We start from the raw sequence: 15633 nt of genomic DNA, 5'->3' as shown, positions 1-15633 counted from the left end.
CTTCTTACTACTGTGCCTGTAATTTTGATTATATGATAACCTAAATTTAATTTTCTAAGTAATTCAAGATACAGTTTATGTCAATGAATTAACTCACAAAGCAAATATGGGAATTTTTTTTGAGACAGGGTCTCACTCTGTCCCCCAGGCTACAGTGCAGTGGCACAGTCTCTGCTCACTTTCACTGCAACCTCAACCTCCGGAGCTCCAGTGATCCTCCCACCTCAGCCTCCTGAGTAGCTGGGATTATAGGGGTGTGCCGCCACACCTGGCTAATTTTTATATTTTTAGTAGAGATGGGGTTTCACCATTTTGGCCAGGCTGGTCTTGAATTCCTGACAACTTATGGGAATTTTGGTTATTCAATCTTGACTCTTCTGTATAAACTTGATATCCTGTAATTGGCCTGGCTCCACTTTTACACTTTGTTTTTTGTTTCCTTGTTTCTAAATTTATATAAATAGTAATCTGTACAGGCTTTCATACCTTTTAAAATAATTTTTATAAATTGGTTTAATACAAACATAAAAATGGTGTGCCCAGTTCTCCATTTTCCCTAAAAAGTCAGCTTCTTGTCCCCCGAACTCTCTTTTTTATTATTTTATTGAGATGGAGTCTAGCTTTGTCGTCACTCAGGCTGGAATGCAGTGGTGTGATCTCGGCTCACTGCAACCTCTGCCTCTTGGGTTCAAGCCATTCTCTTGCCTCAGCTTCCCAAGTAGCTGGGATTACAGTTGCATGCCACCGTATCTGACTAATTTTTGTATTTTTAGTAGAGACGGGTTTCACCATGTTGGTGAGGCTGATCTCTAACTCCTGACCTCAGGTGATTGAAACACCTCGGTCTCCAAAAGTGCTGGATTACAGGCATGAGCCACTGTGCCCGGCCCCACCCCCCACCCCTTTTTAAAAAAAATATTTTTTTTCTCTTTGCATCTACTGAAAATGGGAATGGATAATTAGCTAAACAATTTAATATAGGTGAATAAGAACATAAAGTCAGTTGAACACTCTGGTGCTCACAGGAGACTTCAGCCTCACAAAACTGTTTTGGCAACTTTATGAACTGCATTTATTCCTGTGGCTGAGAATCATGCTGTCAGGCCTCTCAGTTTGTGGGAAGCAGTTCTCAAAGTAGCGATTGTATATTATCTAAGGCAGTTATGGATTGAGGGAACAGGAGGTGTCTTAGAGGGACCAGGATGGGTGACTGCAGGTACAGTTTGAAAAATCAATTTAACATGCCTATCATTTATAATACAAATTCAAGACTGGGTGCTGCTGTGGTTCGCACCTGTAATCCAAGTACTTTAGGAGGCCAAGGTAGGATCACATGATCTCAGAAGTTTAAGACCAGCCTGGCAACATAGTGAGACCTGGTCTCTACAAAAAACATTTTTTTCATTAGCTGAGCATGGTGGCTCATGCCTGTAGTCCCAGCTACTCAGGAGGCTGAGGCAGGAGGGTCCCAGGAGGCAAAGGCTTCAGTGAGCCATACTCAAACCACTGTACCTCCAGCCTGGGTGACTGAGTGAGACCCTGTCTCTTAAAAAACAACAAAACCCAAACTCACCATTCCCCTAGTAAAACCCAAATTTTGGCTTGAAGATGTATATTAATACATAATAGCTTGCATTAGCAGTTAAGAAACCCAAGCAAATAATGAGTGGAGACTCTGCTCGGGTACAAAGGCTGGATCTCTGGTGGAGCAGCTAGAACACTTGACCGGAAAGCAGGAGATGGGGGATCAAGTTTTAGATTTGACACCAATTAGAGATGTGACTTTGGGTAATTCACTGGGTCTTTCTTGGTCACAATTTGGAAAATGAGAAAATCAAACTAGGTAGTCTCCAAAGTCTTAAGCATTTTAGGTTTGCCTCTGGTTAAAGGAATTCTCTGTGGACAGTTAGATTTGACCAGTTATCAAGGTAAGATTTTATCATTTGGGAAGCCAAAGTAAACAGTTCCAGATTTCTCCGTCAATCTTTATCAGGGTATTATTTGTACATCCTAACAACTCACAGAGCCGTGGAGACCTTATGGTGAATAACCATGAGCCTCCTGCCGCTTCCCTTTTCTTGCCATCCCATCCCTGCTATCCAGAGACAGCCTTTAAAAACTATTTCACTATTTCTGTTTTTAGCTTTCCTTGTGGTTGCTTCCATAAGACTAAATAATATGTTTAGACTTCTGTTCCTTCATTTATCAACTTTAGACAGTATCTGTGAATTTTTTTGATGTGAAAAATGAGAATTTAACTCACTTTTTTACCCCTTTCTCTCCCTGTATATTTGATATAAAATCAAAGATTATTTGATATTTTTATTACTTTGGAAGTCACTTAGTATCTTTGTAATTTTATTTTTTATTTTTAAATTTTTTTCTTTTTTTTTTTCAAGGACTTCTGTCAAAATCTTTATAGTTTTAAATGATAAACTTAAAATTTTTGTTCCATCATCTTCCTGTAGGGCCTCTTAAGTTGCCATTTTGGAAATTGGGGTTGTAAGTGCCCCCTTCACATTGCAATTTTTATATTCTACCTTCTGACAGCTGTACTCTACTTACATATTGTCTAGGTTATAATAGATTAATATTTTTATTCTGTCTTCCATTTACCACCCAGTATTGTGTGCTTTCCTTTATATTTAGATTGCTGGTTTTACTGCATTCTCTTTGTCTGTTATGAACATATGCATAATCATAACTGTATGATTACTCAAAATGTTTATGTCCTTTAACAGCTAAGGAAGTAATTTGGTCTGTGCTTAAAGACTCAGCTTATTTTATTTTTTGAGATAGAGTCTCTGTCACCTAGGCTGGAGTGCAGTGGCACAACCTTGGCTCACTGCAACCTCTGCCTCCCAGGTTCAAGCAGTTCTCCTGTCTCAGCCTCCCTAGTAGCTGGGATTACAGGCACTCAACGCCACATCCAGCTAATTTTTTTGTATTTTATTTTCATAGAGACAGGGTTTTACCATGTTGGCCAGGCTGGTCTCGAACTCCTGATCTCAAGTGATTCACCTGCCTCATCCTCCCGAAGGGCTGGGATTACAGACGTGAGCCACTGTGCCTGGCCAAGATTCAGCTTATTAAACCATTTGTTTACTCACTTAATTCAAGAGGTATTTATTGAATACTACAGTTATCATCATAGTGCTATTTATAATACTGAAAAGTTAGGAATCACCTAAATGACTTCAGAGGATTAATAAACTACTGTACATTCTTACAGTGAATGCTCTGTAGACATTTTTTAAATGATACAAAAATGTTAACAGGGAATATTTTAATCTATATTAAATGAAAAAATATTTGTAATACAGCCATATAAGAAATTAGGGAAAATGCTGGAAGCATATACATAAAATTGTTAAGTTGGTAATGTGGCTATCTCAGGTGATAGAGATTTGTTAAGAATACATTTTTTTTTAACTTTAAGAAAAAATTAGATGGAGTGGAGTGCAGTGGTGCAGTCTCAAGTCACTGCAACTTCTGCCTCCCAGGCTCAATCCATCCTCCCATATCAGCCTCCCAACTAGCTGGGACTACAGGCATGCACCACTGCACCCAGCTGATTTTTGTATTTTTAGTAGAGATGGGGTTTCACCATTTCACCCAGTCTGAGAATACACTTTCTTTTTCTTTTCTTTTTTTTTTTTTGAGATAGAATTTTGGTCTCGTTGCCCAGGCTGGAGTACAATGGTGCAATCTCAGCTCACCGAAACCTCTACCTTCTGGCTTCAAGCGATTCTCCTGCCTTCTCAGCTTCCCTAGTAGCTGGGATTACAGACATGCGTCACCATGCCCAGCTAAACTTTTTTGTATTTTTAGTAGAGACAGGATTTCTCCATATTGGTCAGGCTGGTCTCGAACTCCCAACCTCAGGTGATCTGCCTGCCTTGGCTTCCTAAAGTGCTGGGATTACAGGCGTGAGCCAGTGTGCCCAGCCGAGAATACACTTTTTAAACTTAAAGATAATTAAAAAATTAGAATTGCCAGTCATAGTTTTTCTTGGAGTACTCATGCTACAATAATGTAGGAGTACCTGGTAAGAATTCAGTAAATATTTGCTGAGTGAATGAGAGAATGATTTAATTGCAGATTCCTTGGTCTCTAGTATTGGCACTTAAACACTTTCATAATTTTATCCAGAAACAAATCCAGTTATTTCAGAAGAAAACTCATGCATTGAACTGTCCTGCAGAAGCTAGGAAACAGCTTTAACTGAACGTTGGTTATGTAGTGTCAGATCCAGCAAAATTGAGCCTGTCACTGAAGCAGCCGGGCAACAATGCTGTTTCACAGTACGAAGAATCTGAATAAAAATGTCCTTTGTGCTTATCTGAGACTGGGGGGTTGGACTTGAGGCAATTTACATTGTTTTTCCATAATGGAAATTGAGGCAGCCTCTAATCCTGCTATCACACATGGCAACTACTTCTTTGATTTTTGGTAATTTGGGAGCAGCTGTGGACAAACAATTATTCTGCAAAAAGAGTCATGCCAGCTGCATTCTGACCCAGTTGCAAATGCTTGGGTAGACCAAACTTCCTACTTACCATCTTTCTAAACCAGGGATAACTTCAACAACTCATCTGCCTTTTACTGATATTGGTAGCTGCTGGTAAGCATCTATGTATTTGAGCATGCACTCTCTAATGCTTTTTTATCGTTGTCACCAACATTCACTAGGCACCTACTTCATTCAGGCACTGTGCCAGACACGGGGTTGTAAGTGGTACGGTGTTGTTATACAGTGTGGATAGACTGCTTTCATTTTGACAGGTGGGTCAGCATTAGCTTTATTTTTAGTAGACTAAATTGCAGTGTAAAGAAAGAATCTGGTGTGGAGGCAGTTGAGAGCTGTGTTCCTTTGGTCCCCAGACTCCCCTGAATCTGCTGTCTGGGTGTTCATTGATGTCCCCTTGCTATGCCATGTGCTTTCACAAGCTGTTGCTCCTGCCTGCAGTGCCCTTTTTTTCATTCTGGAGGCTGACAAGCTTCTGGCTGTAGACTCTGTCTTTTCCTTCAGGATGCCTGCCCCATGTCATTGCAGTTTTGTCTTCTCTGTGCTCCCTTAACCCTTAGCAAATATCACTAGAATAGGATTTGTTTTTTAAATGGCAAAAGCCTACATATTCATTCAGTCTTTCAGTATACACTTAAATTTTTTTTAAGCTCTTATATAACCCAGGGGCTTAGAGATATGTTTCAGTAAAGAAACATAGTTAGGCATTAGGTAGATAGGGTTATCTATAATGAGTAAAAGGACAGCTTTACTTTTGACTGTGAACGTCTGTAGGGCAAGGAAAAATACTGACAGTTTTTATTTCTATCTCCATAGTGCTAAATTCTCACAAGGCATGAATTGGCCTGAATAATTGTATGAGCACACTCTATTAGAAATTACTTTCATGCTGATAGATAATAGCCTGTGATAAGAAGCAAGTCAAAACTTTTTAGAATGTAGAACCGTACTGTTCAGTATTGTGGCCACAAGCCACATATGGCCATTTAATATTAATTAAAATTAAACGTTTAATTCCTTAGGATCTCACATGGTTAGTAGTCCACATGAGCAACTGCTGTTTTAGACAGCACACATTTAGAATATTTCCATCATTGCAAAAAGTTCTATTGGGCAGTGCTAATCTAGGACCTATAAGAGAGTTGACATATTTTAAAGCATTTGATGAAGTACATTCACTGAATTATTCTCTATGAAAAAATGTTCTGGCAGGCTGAAATTTCCTGTGCTTTCTTTACATTTTGTCCTTTGGTTGTGGCACCCTCTAGTGTTTTAGCAGTACAATCATGAAATAGTCTGTGATTTGAATTGAAGAACATTGGAATATTTTGGAAAATTCTGTATGTATATGCATTTTTCTAAGGAGGAGGTCTGTAGATTTTACCCATCCCCAAGAGAGTTTATGATTCAAAAATGATTAAGAACTACTCTATGATAAAGGCATTTGTATGGTCCAAACTTGTAATGTGATCTGTAAAGATTATTTCACCCGATGTAGAAAAAAAAAATCATGTAACTGTCCCTTTGATATTTCTTTGCTGTCCCTGTCTTTGTACATGGAATAATAAGTTACACTTATATAGCACTCACTATATACCATGTCCCCTTAAGCCCTTTTTGAAATAGTACTTCATTTTGTCCTCAGTAATTCTATGAAGTAGTTTCTGTTATTTTCCTTCATTTGACAGATGATACAACTAAGACATAGAAAAAATCAAATGAAACTTCTGTAAGTTGCTTGTAAGTGGCAGAGCAGGAAATGGAATGCAGTGTTCTGGTTCCAGAGTCTGTGCCACTCTGTTGCAGAAGCAAGGATGTGTTTAAGCACGTGTGAGGTGGAATGGAGAGGAGATTCTCCAGGCCCTTGTACATGCTGAGTCCAGTTGTATAATAAGAAAAAAGAATGAACTCTAAATCGCTCTTTCCCATGCTGGAAATGATAGCCATTACCCACTATTGATTTTCAGTAGGTCTACGTAGTCTGCTAGAGAGTTAGAGTTGTTGATTGAAGTCAAAGATGCCATTGCTACCAGATTTTTTTTAATTTGGTTTCCAAAACCTCATTTGTTCATCAAATAATAGGACAATCATTTTCTGTTTTTCAATATTATTTCTATAAAGAGACATTTAACATAGTACTCTGATGTTGATTTTGAGGTTTGCAGGAATCTTAGACTTACAGAGTAGCTAAGACAGACTCACAAACCTAAGTTTGTGTTGCTATCGCCTACTTTCCTGTCTGTACTCCCTTCTCACTTCTAAGTGTCTGTTTCTGTCTGTATGAAGTATTTTATTTTATTTTATTTTTATGTGTTTATTCGGAGAAACAGTTTCACTCTGTCGCCCAGGCTGGAGTGCAGTGGCACAATCTCAGCTCACTGCAACCTCCAACTCCTGGATTCAAGAAATTCTTGTGCCTCAGCCTCCCGAGTGGCTAGGACTGCAGGCATGCACCACCACGCTGGGCTAATTACTGTATTTTTAGTAGAGATAGGGTTTCACCATGTTGGCCAGGCTGGTCTCGAACTCCCATCCTCATGTAATCTGCCTCCCCTCCCAAGGTGGTAGGATTACGGGTGTGAGCCACTGCGCCCGGCCTGTGAGACATTTTATACTCTATACTTAGCAACTTTTTAATGATTTGTTCAATTTAAGATTGATCAGTGTCTGAAAACAGAAACTATAATTGTAGTCTTATAAAAATGTGCTTAGCATCACTTATTTACTGAGAGTATGAGAAGCCCAGATTGCTGCTTACCAGCACTCTGAGTAATTTTGAATGCAGGTACATATTTTCTTCTCTTTGTATTAATCAAGGCCTAGAAAACCATGTGTGGCATTTCAGAGAATTTAATTCTGGGATTTGGGTACACAGGTGTTAAAAGATGAAAGAGTACGAAAGACCCTGAGGTAATCCAGATAGGAAGCACTACCACCCATAGGGTTGTAGGAACAGAAGAAAACCTGGAATCTCAGAGAGGTCTTCTCGAAGCTGGTAATCTGATCTCTGAGTGGGATGCCATTCGACTGGTACTCAACTACCAGGAGAGAAGGGGCACAGCTGGAGTTTGGGAGGTGCAGCTCTCCTCTTGCTGGAGCGATATAGCAATGAAAACAACAAAGAAATCCCTTCTCTACCCTTCCAGGCTCCCTAGGTGAAACCTAACAAGATACTGGCAGGAACGTCTGGAAAACATGGTTGGCAGACTCAGCCCCAGAGCTGGGAACAGTGCAACTTGGGACAAGAATGGAAAACAGGGCTTGGAAGTGAGGGAGACAGAGAGAGATACAGAGAGAGACAGCCAGCACAGCCTTATAGGAGAATTACAGAAACTATAATTGCCTGGGTGTAGCTATAGTAATTAAAATGTGCAACTGATTACCTGCAATCATTTATTAAAGAGCACATTATGATAGATCTATTCATAGAGACTTTATGGACCCAAGCTCTGACTTCAGCAAGCTTACAGTATTTTCATAAAATCATCCACTCATCCCTAAGTCATTATGAAGTTGTGTGGTAAAGCCTGTTTTTCTTAAGTATTATGTATGTAAAAGCATCGTTGTTAACTGGATTCTTGCATTCTTAATAAGTGTTTACAAAGTTAATCAACATACTGGTATGAAAAATATTTGATTCGTCATTACAATTTTGTTAGTTTTAGATGCCCCAAATTAGAAGTTAGTTTTAGTCAAGGCAAGGCTATTTCTAAACTTGAACTCTGTTCTTAGAATAAGAAGGGGGCTTTATTTCTCTAGTGATGGTTTACTCTAGCATGTCATTTAATTTTAATTTTCAAAAGGATTAGTTTGGAAGACTGTATCATAGCTATCTGTTTTTAAAGCCTATTTCGTTAAAAGTCAAAGAATTACATTCATATGATAAAAGATCAAATAGAAGGACTTACAGTTAAAATCAATAGTCTTTTGCCATTCTTTCCCTATCCCAGGTCTCTTTTCAGAGACAATGAACTGCTTTTTGTTTATAGTTTAACTGTTTTGTTTATAGTATCATCAAACAGTAATGCCTCCATAACTCTAAATAATATGTCTATACCACTACTTCTTGGTTTCTCAAATGGGCATTATTGACTTTCTTTTATGGAAGATAAGGTATTTTTTTTAAGTACTTTTCTTTTCCCTTCTCCTTTTGATAATTACATTGTAATAGTAACTTTTTCCATCTCCTCCTGATAGTCTCTCCTGACTCCCTTGCCATTCTTCCACCTCTCCGCCCCTCTCCTGCCTCCAAATTTCTGTCAGCTTTATCTTTGCTTTTTCATCATCATGGTTCCTAAGTTTTACATTGTGTTTTGCATGATACTTCATTTTCTGTATTTTGGTCTATAGTTGGAGTCTGGATATGGAACTACATATACAACTATACCTTCATATATGTTTTTTTCTCTCTAGAGCCCAGTGGTGTGGGAGGATTTTTTTTTTTCTCTCCATATCTGATATCATCACTCATGTACTCTTTGAAAGAGAATTATCCAAGGTCAAATAGATTCTTCTTTTCTTATGTTCTATTTTTACTCAGAATTAAGCTACATTTTAGTTTCCTTCTATTTTCACTCTGACTTGAGCTGTGGAATTGTTTTATAATTTTTCCTGCTGTGTTGAGATGTCTATTCATTACTCTAGCGTCCCCTGAGAAGCAAACCCGATAGTTAACTTTAGGCTTCTGTAGGCTTTGTGAGAAAAGGTAAAATTTCTATCCAAGTTATGCAGTTTATATTCTGGATATGTCCAAGAACGTAAGTTGCATTTACCTAGGTTTTTTTGTTCTGCATTTGGACTGTAGACAAAGGTTAGGTCTCAGATTTTCCTTTAGGCAGTTCTTGCCGGTTTTTCTTTTGATATGATAATGCTATTGATTACACTAATGCCTTCTTTTACATTTAGTTACACTTTGATTAGATTTCCTGGCCTGCTGTTCTTTCTACTTTGATTTTTAAAATACTCTACACTTAATCTCATCCATTATATGTGGATTAGACTAAATTTAACTCCCTAGGACATTTCCTTTAAATTCCAATAGCTCCTTAGGTGTTATTGACTACAAGTACCAGGGTGCTCTGGGCCAAGACAATCTTTTTCTGTGTTCTCTTCCACTAACCCACCCATACTGGTACAGTACAAAAGTAGGAACGCTTCTGTACCAGATTACCCCCACCCAACCTCTTGTAGTTTATATAGTAAAGGATTTTTTAATTTAATTTTTTTTTTTAAGGGAGAAGGTCTGGCTCTGTCACTTGCACAGGAGTGCAGGGGCGCGGTCTTGGCTCACTGAAGCCTTATCCTCCCAGGCTCAAGCAGTCCTCTTGCCTTTGCCTCCTGAGTTGCTGGGGCTACAGGCAGGGGCCATGATGCCCAGCTAATTTTTCATTTTTTTGTAGAGGCGAGTCTCCCTGTATTGCCCAGGCTGGTCTCGAACTCTTGGGCTTAAGCGATCCTCCCACCTTGGCCTCTCAAAGTGCTGGGATTACAGGTGTGAGCCACTGTGTCCAAGAAGTACCTTCAGATGAAGCATATATTGTACCCCCAGGTGATGATCCAGGCTAAGAAAGGTTTTGGTAAAATGGTTACCATGTTAAGTTACTGTTTTGGGGAATTTTTTTTTTAAATGAAGTATTAACTAATCTGTTGAATGCCGCTGGCTCTGGGTGATGGACAGATATGCCCTTTTATTTGGATGTGGTTGAGTCACAGGTCCTTATGTGTTGCTGGTGTTTTTATTACCTTTCATATCAGTTCAGACGAATCACTCTCAGGTCCATCTGCTGCCTCTTCATTTTTGCACTGTTGTGAAATTATGTCAGGGGCCTTGGTTTCCTATAGTTTCCTTATTTTATGTCTAGGAGAACATTATTTCAGTTGCTGGAGTTAATATACGGCTTTTTAGATCCTGATTCAGTCTCTTACACAGTTAAGAAAACTATATCCTCAGAAATGACTGTCTAATTTAAAAATGAGGAAATCGAGGCCCAGTGCTTGTAGAACTAGTCAGGTAATGACTCAGGGAGGATAGAATCAGGAAGACATTGAGATTCTGGCATCAGCATTATAATTAATGTCAGGTACTTATTACTGGGCACTGTGTTCCTTACTTTATCTGGATTATCTCATTTAATCTTCATATCATTTTTTTTGAGAATAGGTAGTCTTTTTTTTAATCTAAAAAAATTGATAGAATTGTAGCTTAGAGGTAAAGTAACTTGTCCAGGGGTTCTAATTTTTTTGGTGATACTGTGCTGCTTATAAAATGCAGAATACTTAGTATGTTTTCACCTTTTGGCAGTTCACATCACTTTAGCTATTCGAGGAATCTAACTCCTCATGGAGGAAAGCTAAAATGCTTCACTAAATTGACTTGGGGGAGTAGGGTCTGATGATGTCCAGCAATATGTCATATGACCTATCAGTCATATCTGGCATTAACCAGCCTGCTTCCTTTATGGTTTTATGGAAACATTATAAGTATCATTCATAAGTCAGAAATACTTTTGCCTTTGATTTTTTACAGAGTGTTCTGAATAAAAATGGTTAGAGAGACCAGGCATGATGACTCATGCCTATAATCCCAACACTTTGGGAGTCCAAAGCAGGTAGATCACGTGAGTCAGGAGTTCGAGACCAGCCTGGCCAATATGGTAAAACCCCAACTCTGCAAAAAGACAAAAATCAGCCAAGCTTGGTGTTGCTCCTGTAATCAATCCCAGCTACTCGCGAGGCTGAGGCACGAGAATCGCTTAAACCCAGGAGATGGAGGTTGCAGTGAGCCTAGATCACACCACTGCACTTGCACTCCAGCCTGGACAATAGAGTGAGACTCCCTCAAAAAAAAAAAAATAGAGAGGCTGAAGAATGGGATAGGGTAAGAAGTGGAAAGAGATGAGGCCCTGGGCAGAAATGGCAAGCCTGTGAAGCAGACAGCCCTATTGATTTATGCTGTGAACTGCATTCTGGAGCAAAGAATTGAAATCCATTATGCCAAGTGCATGGCCTGCAAATCCCTTTGAAAAGCAATTAGGTGCCATCTAATCCCAAATCATTTAAAAATAATTTTAAAGTACTCAGAATTCTAAAATGCCCTAAGCAGTTTGTCTTGAAAACAGTGAAATGGATGGAAAAATAACATTTTAATGATATCTTCCTCCCATATATTTAATTGTGTGACTTAGTGTGTTAAATTGCATTTTAGGTTAGTACAGATCTGGGGGCTAGGATATATTCCCTTGGATATTCTGAAACTCACATAAAATAGGATATGGAAGGGCAGCTTATCAGGTAGTTTAAACATTCTTTTCTAATTTTGCCATAATTTCAGACTTTTGGAATAGTTGCAAAAACAGTACAAAGAATTCCCACGTACCCTTTACCCAGATTTTCCAAATGTTAACATTTTACCATGTTTTCAAAGACCTCAGAAAGGTAAAGATTTGGTTATCTACATAGAAACAAATCATTTGAAAAATAAAGACATAGCGGGATTAGTTTAAGAGAACAGTTACTCAGAGGAACAAAGGATCTTAGAATCAGAAGATCTCAGGATGGAGAAAGACTTCTATAATAGAGTAGGATCAAATAAGAGAAAAATTTTATATAAATAAATAATTACGTTCTTTTTACATGTAGCCATAGAAGTCATATTTCTATATCCATGTGGTTGACATTTTTTGGTAAACTCCAGATGTGTAGTGCTGTGTACTGTTACGTGATAGTCAAATTTTAAATGTGTGTATGTGTTTGTGTGGGTTTGTATTAACATGAGAGATGGTGTTGGTGTACAACTAAAGCACTCAGCTTTTCATCGTACGTCAGAATTTAAAATACATATGCCTTTGACCCAGCATTTACCTTGAAGAGTTTAATATTATTAAAAAAGAGAATTTATTTTTTAAAATAATCATCAAATAGTATGCAAAATTATAACTATAGTATTCTGTAAGATTAGTCACTTCTTTGCACAGAAATTACACAGATGTAAAGGGTAATTTAAAAACTTAGTTGGAAAATATACATAACAATAAATTTCCTATCATAATCACTTTTAGGCATACAGTTCAGTAGTGTTAGGTACATTCACACTGTTGTGCAGCAAGTCTCCAGAACTCTTTATCTTGCAGCACTGAAACTCTGTACTCCCAGCCCCTGGCAACTACTAGTCTACTTTATGTCCATGAAAGTAGGTACTCTAGGTACCTCATATAAGTAGAATCATATAGTATTTGTTCTTTTTCATGGCTGGCTTATTTCACTGAGCAGAATATCCTCAAGGTTGATCCATGTTGTGGCCTGAGTGAGAATTTACTTTTTTAAAAAAACTGGTTTTAAATAAGACTTTATTTTTTGGAGCAGTTTTAAGTTCACAGCAAAATTGAGTGGACATCCGGCACCAGAGTCGTACATTTGGCTCCACATTAACACATCATTATCACCCAAAGTCTGTAGTTTACATTAGAGTTCCCTCATGGTGTTGTACATTCTATGGATTTGAACAAATGTATAATAACTTATATCCACCATTATTGTATCACAGTAGAGTAGTTCCATTGCCCTGAAAATCCTCTGTGCTCTGCCTGTTCATCCTTCCCTTCCCCCTAATCCTTGGAAACCTCTGATCTTTTTACCATCCCCATAGTTTTTTGCCTTTTCCAGAAAGCCATGTAATTGGAATCATAAGTGTGTAGCCTTTTCATATTGGCTTTTTTCACTTAGCAATATGCATTTAAACTTCTACATTTTCTCATTTCTTTTTAGTGCTGAACGATAATCTATTGTCTGGATGCACCACAGTTTACCCATTCACCTATGGAAAGACATTTTGGTTGCTTCCAAGTTTGGGCAATTATTAATAAAGTTATAAGCATCCATGTGCAGGTTTTTGTGTGGGTGTAATTTTCTACTCCTTTGGGTAAATACAAAGGAGGATAAATTGCTGGATTGTATGGTAAGAGTATGTTTAATTTTGTAACAGACTGCCACACTGTCTTCGAAAGCGTCTGTACTATGTTGCATTCCCATCAGCAATAAATGAGAGTTCCTGTTGCTCCACATTCTCAGCAGCATTTGGTGTTGTCAGTGTTTTGAGTTTTCGATATTTAAATAGATGTATAGTGATATCGCATTGTTTTAATTTGTAATTCTCCCATGACATATGATGTTGAGCATCTTTTCATATGCCTATTTGCCATCTGTATATCTTCTTTGGTGAAATCTCGTCAGGCATTTTGCCTACTTTTTCATTGGGTTCATTTTCTTATTGTTGAGTTTTGAGAATTCCTTATTTTGGATAACAGTCCTTTTTCTGATTCATCTTTTACAAATGTTTTCTCCCTGTCTGTGTCTTGTCTTCTCATTCTTTTGGCAGTGTCTTTCACAGGGCAGAAGTTTTTTCTTAACGGAGTCCAGCTTAACAATTTTTGCTTTTATGGTTTGTGCTTTTGGCATTGTATCTTAAAAGTCATTGCCATGCCCGAGGTCAACTAGATTTTCTCCTATGTTATCTTATAGGAGTTTTATAGTTTTTTTTATTTTACATTTAGGTTTATGATCCATTTTGAACTAATTTTTGTGAAGGGTATAAGATCTGTGTCTAGATTTCATTTTTTTGGTGTGTGGTTGTTCACTTGTTCCAGCACCATTCATTGAAAAGACTAACTTTGCCAAACTAATGTATTGCCTTTTCTTCTTTCTCAGAGATGAGCTGGCTGTATTTATTTGGGTCTGTTTCTGGGATCCCTCTTCTGTTACATTGGTCTATTTGTCTGTTGTTTCACCAACATCACACCATCTTGATTACTGTAGCTTTATGGTAAGTCTTAAAGTTTGGGTGGTGTCAGTCTTCTGATTTTGTTCTTCCCTTTCAATGTTTTTTCTGGTTGTTCTGGGTCTCTTGCCACTCCATGTAAACTTTAGTGTCAGTTTGTCGATATCCACAAAATAACTTGTTGTTTAATCTAGAGAAGAAGAACTGAGATTTTGACAGTATTGTGTCTTGCTATCCATTAGCATGGAATATCTCTCTTTATTTAGTTTTTCTTTGATTACTTTCATCAGAATTTTGTATTTTCTTTTTTATATAGATCTTGTACATATTTTGTTAGATTTATACCTTCGTATTTCACTTTTTGATGGGTGCAAATGTAAATGGTATTGTATTTCAGATTCTGCTTATTCATTTCTAGAATATAGGAAAACAGTTAACCTTGTCCCTGCAACCTTGCTGTAATTACTAGTTCCAGGAATTTTTTATTGATTATTTTGGATTTTCTACATCAACAATAATGTCATCTATGAAAAAAGACAATTCTGTTTATTCCTTCCCATTCAGGGTACTCTTTATTTCTTTTTAAAAATCTTATTGCATTAGTTAAGACTTCTAGTACAATATTAAAAAGAAGTGGTGAGAGGAGATTTTCTTGTCTTTTTCCTGATCTTTTTTTTTTTTTGAGACAGAATCTCAGCTCACTGCGATCTCCACCTCCTGGGTTCAAGCGATTCTCCTGCCTCAGCCTCCTAAGTAGCTATTTTTTTGTATTTTTAATAGAGACGGGGTTTCACCATGTTGCCCAAGCTGGTCCCAAACTTCTGACTTCAGGTGATCCACCTGCCTCAGCTTCCCAAAGTGCTGGGGTTATAGGCATGAGCCACCATGCCCGGCCTTCTTCCTTATCTTAATGGGAAAGCTTCCAGTTTTTCACAATTAAGTATGATGTTAATAGTAGGTTTTTGGAGGCTGTTCTTTATCAGGTCGAGAAAGGTCCCCTCTTTCTAATTAGCATTTTCTTCTTTAAGACTGAATAATAGGCAGTATGTGTATACCACATTTTTTTACCCATGTATTCATCGATGGTTACTTGGGTTGCTTCCACATTTTGGCTTTTGTGAATAAAGCTGCTATGAACATGGGCGTACAGATGTCTATTCAAGACCCACCCTGCTTTCAGTTTCTTGGTGTATATATCCAGCAGTGAAATAGCTGGATCATGTGGTAGTTCTATTTTTTATTTTTTTTAGGAATTAATATGTAAAATTGTATATACAAGGACACATTTTTATACTGCATTGATGTTTGTTTTATAATAGCAAAAACTTGGAAA

General features: G+C 37.8%; 1 protein-coding gene across 21 annotated transcripts in view; it reads left to right on the top strand.

Annotated features, from left to right (window-relative positions):
* The window catches only part of NRF1 (nuclear respiratory factor 1), a 142259-nt gene that overhangs the window by 26235 nt on the left and 100391 nt on the right, over positions 1-15633 (top strand). For 11 of the 21 annotated variants that reach the window (XM_078343781.1, XM_078343780.1, XM_078343789.1 and 8 more), the window contains one exon: positions 14231-14345. The exons of the other annotated variants lie outside the window; for them this stretch is intronic. In XM_078343781.1, the coding sequence (XP_078199907.1) occupies positions 14343-14345 (3 nt within the window). In that variant the 5' untranslated portion in view covers positions 14231-14342. The remainder of the gene's footprint in view (positions 1-14230; positions 14346-15633) is intronic. 21 annotated transcript variants of the gene reach the window in all.

This window comes from Callithrix jacchus, chromosome 11 (assembly GCF_049354715.1).
Source record: "Callithrix jacchus isolate 240 chromosome 11, calJac240_pri, whole genome shotgun sequence".
Classification (NCBI taxonomy): domain Eukaryota; kingdom Metazoa; phylum Chordata; class Mammalia; order Primates; family Cebidae; genus Callithrix; species Callithrix jacchus.
Note: the sequence above shows the minus strand (reverse complement) of the source record. Positions and strands in the feature narration are given on the sequence as shown.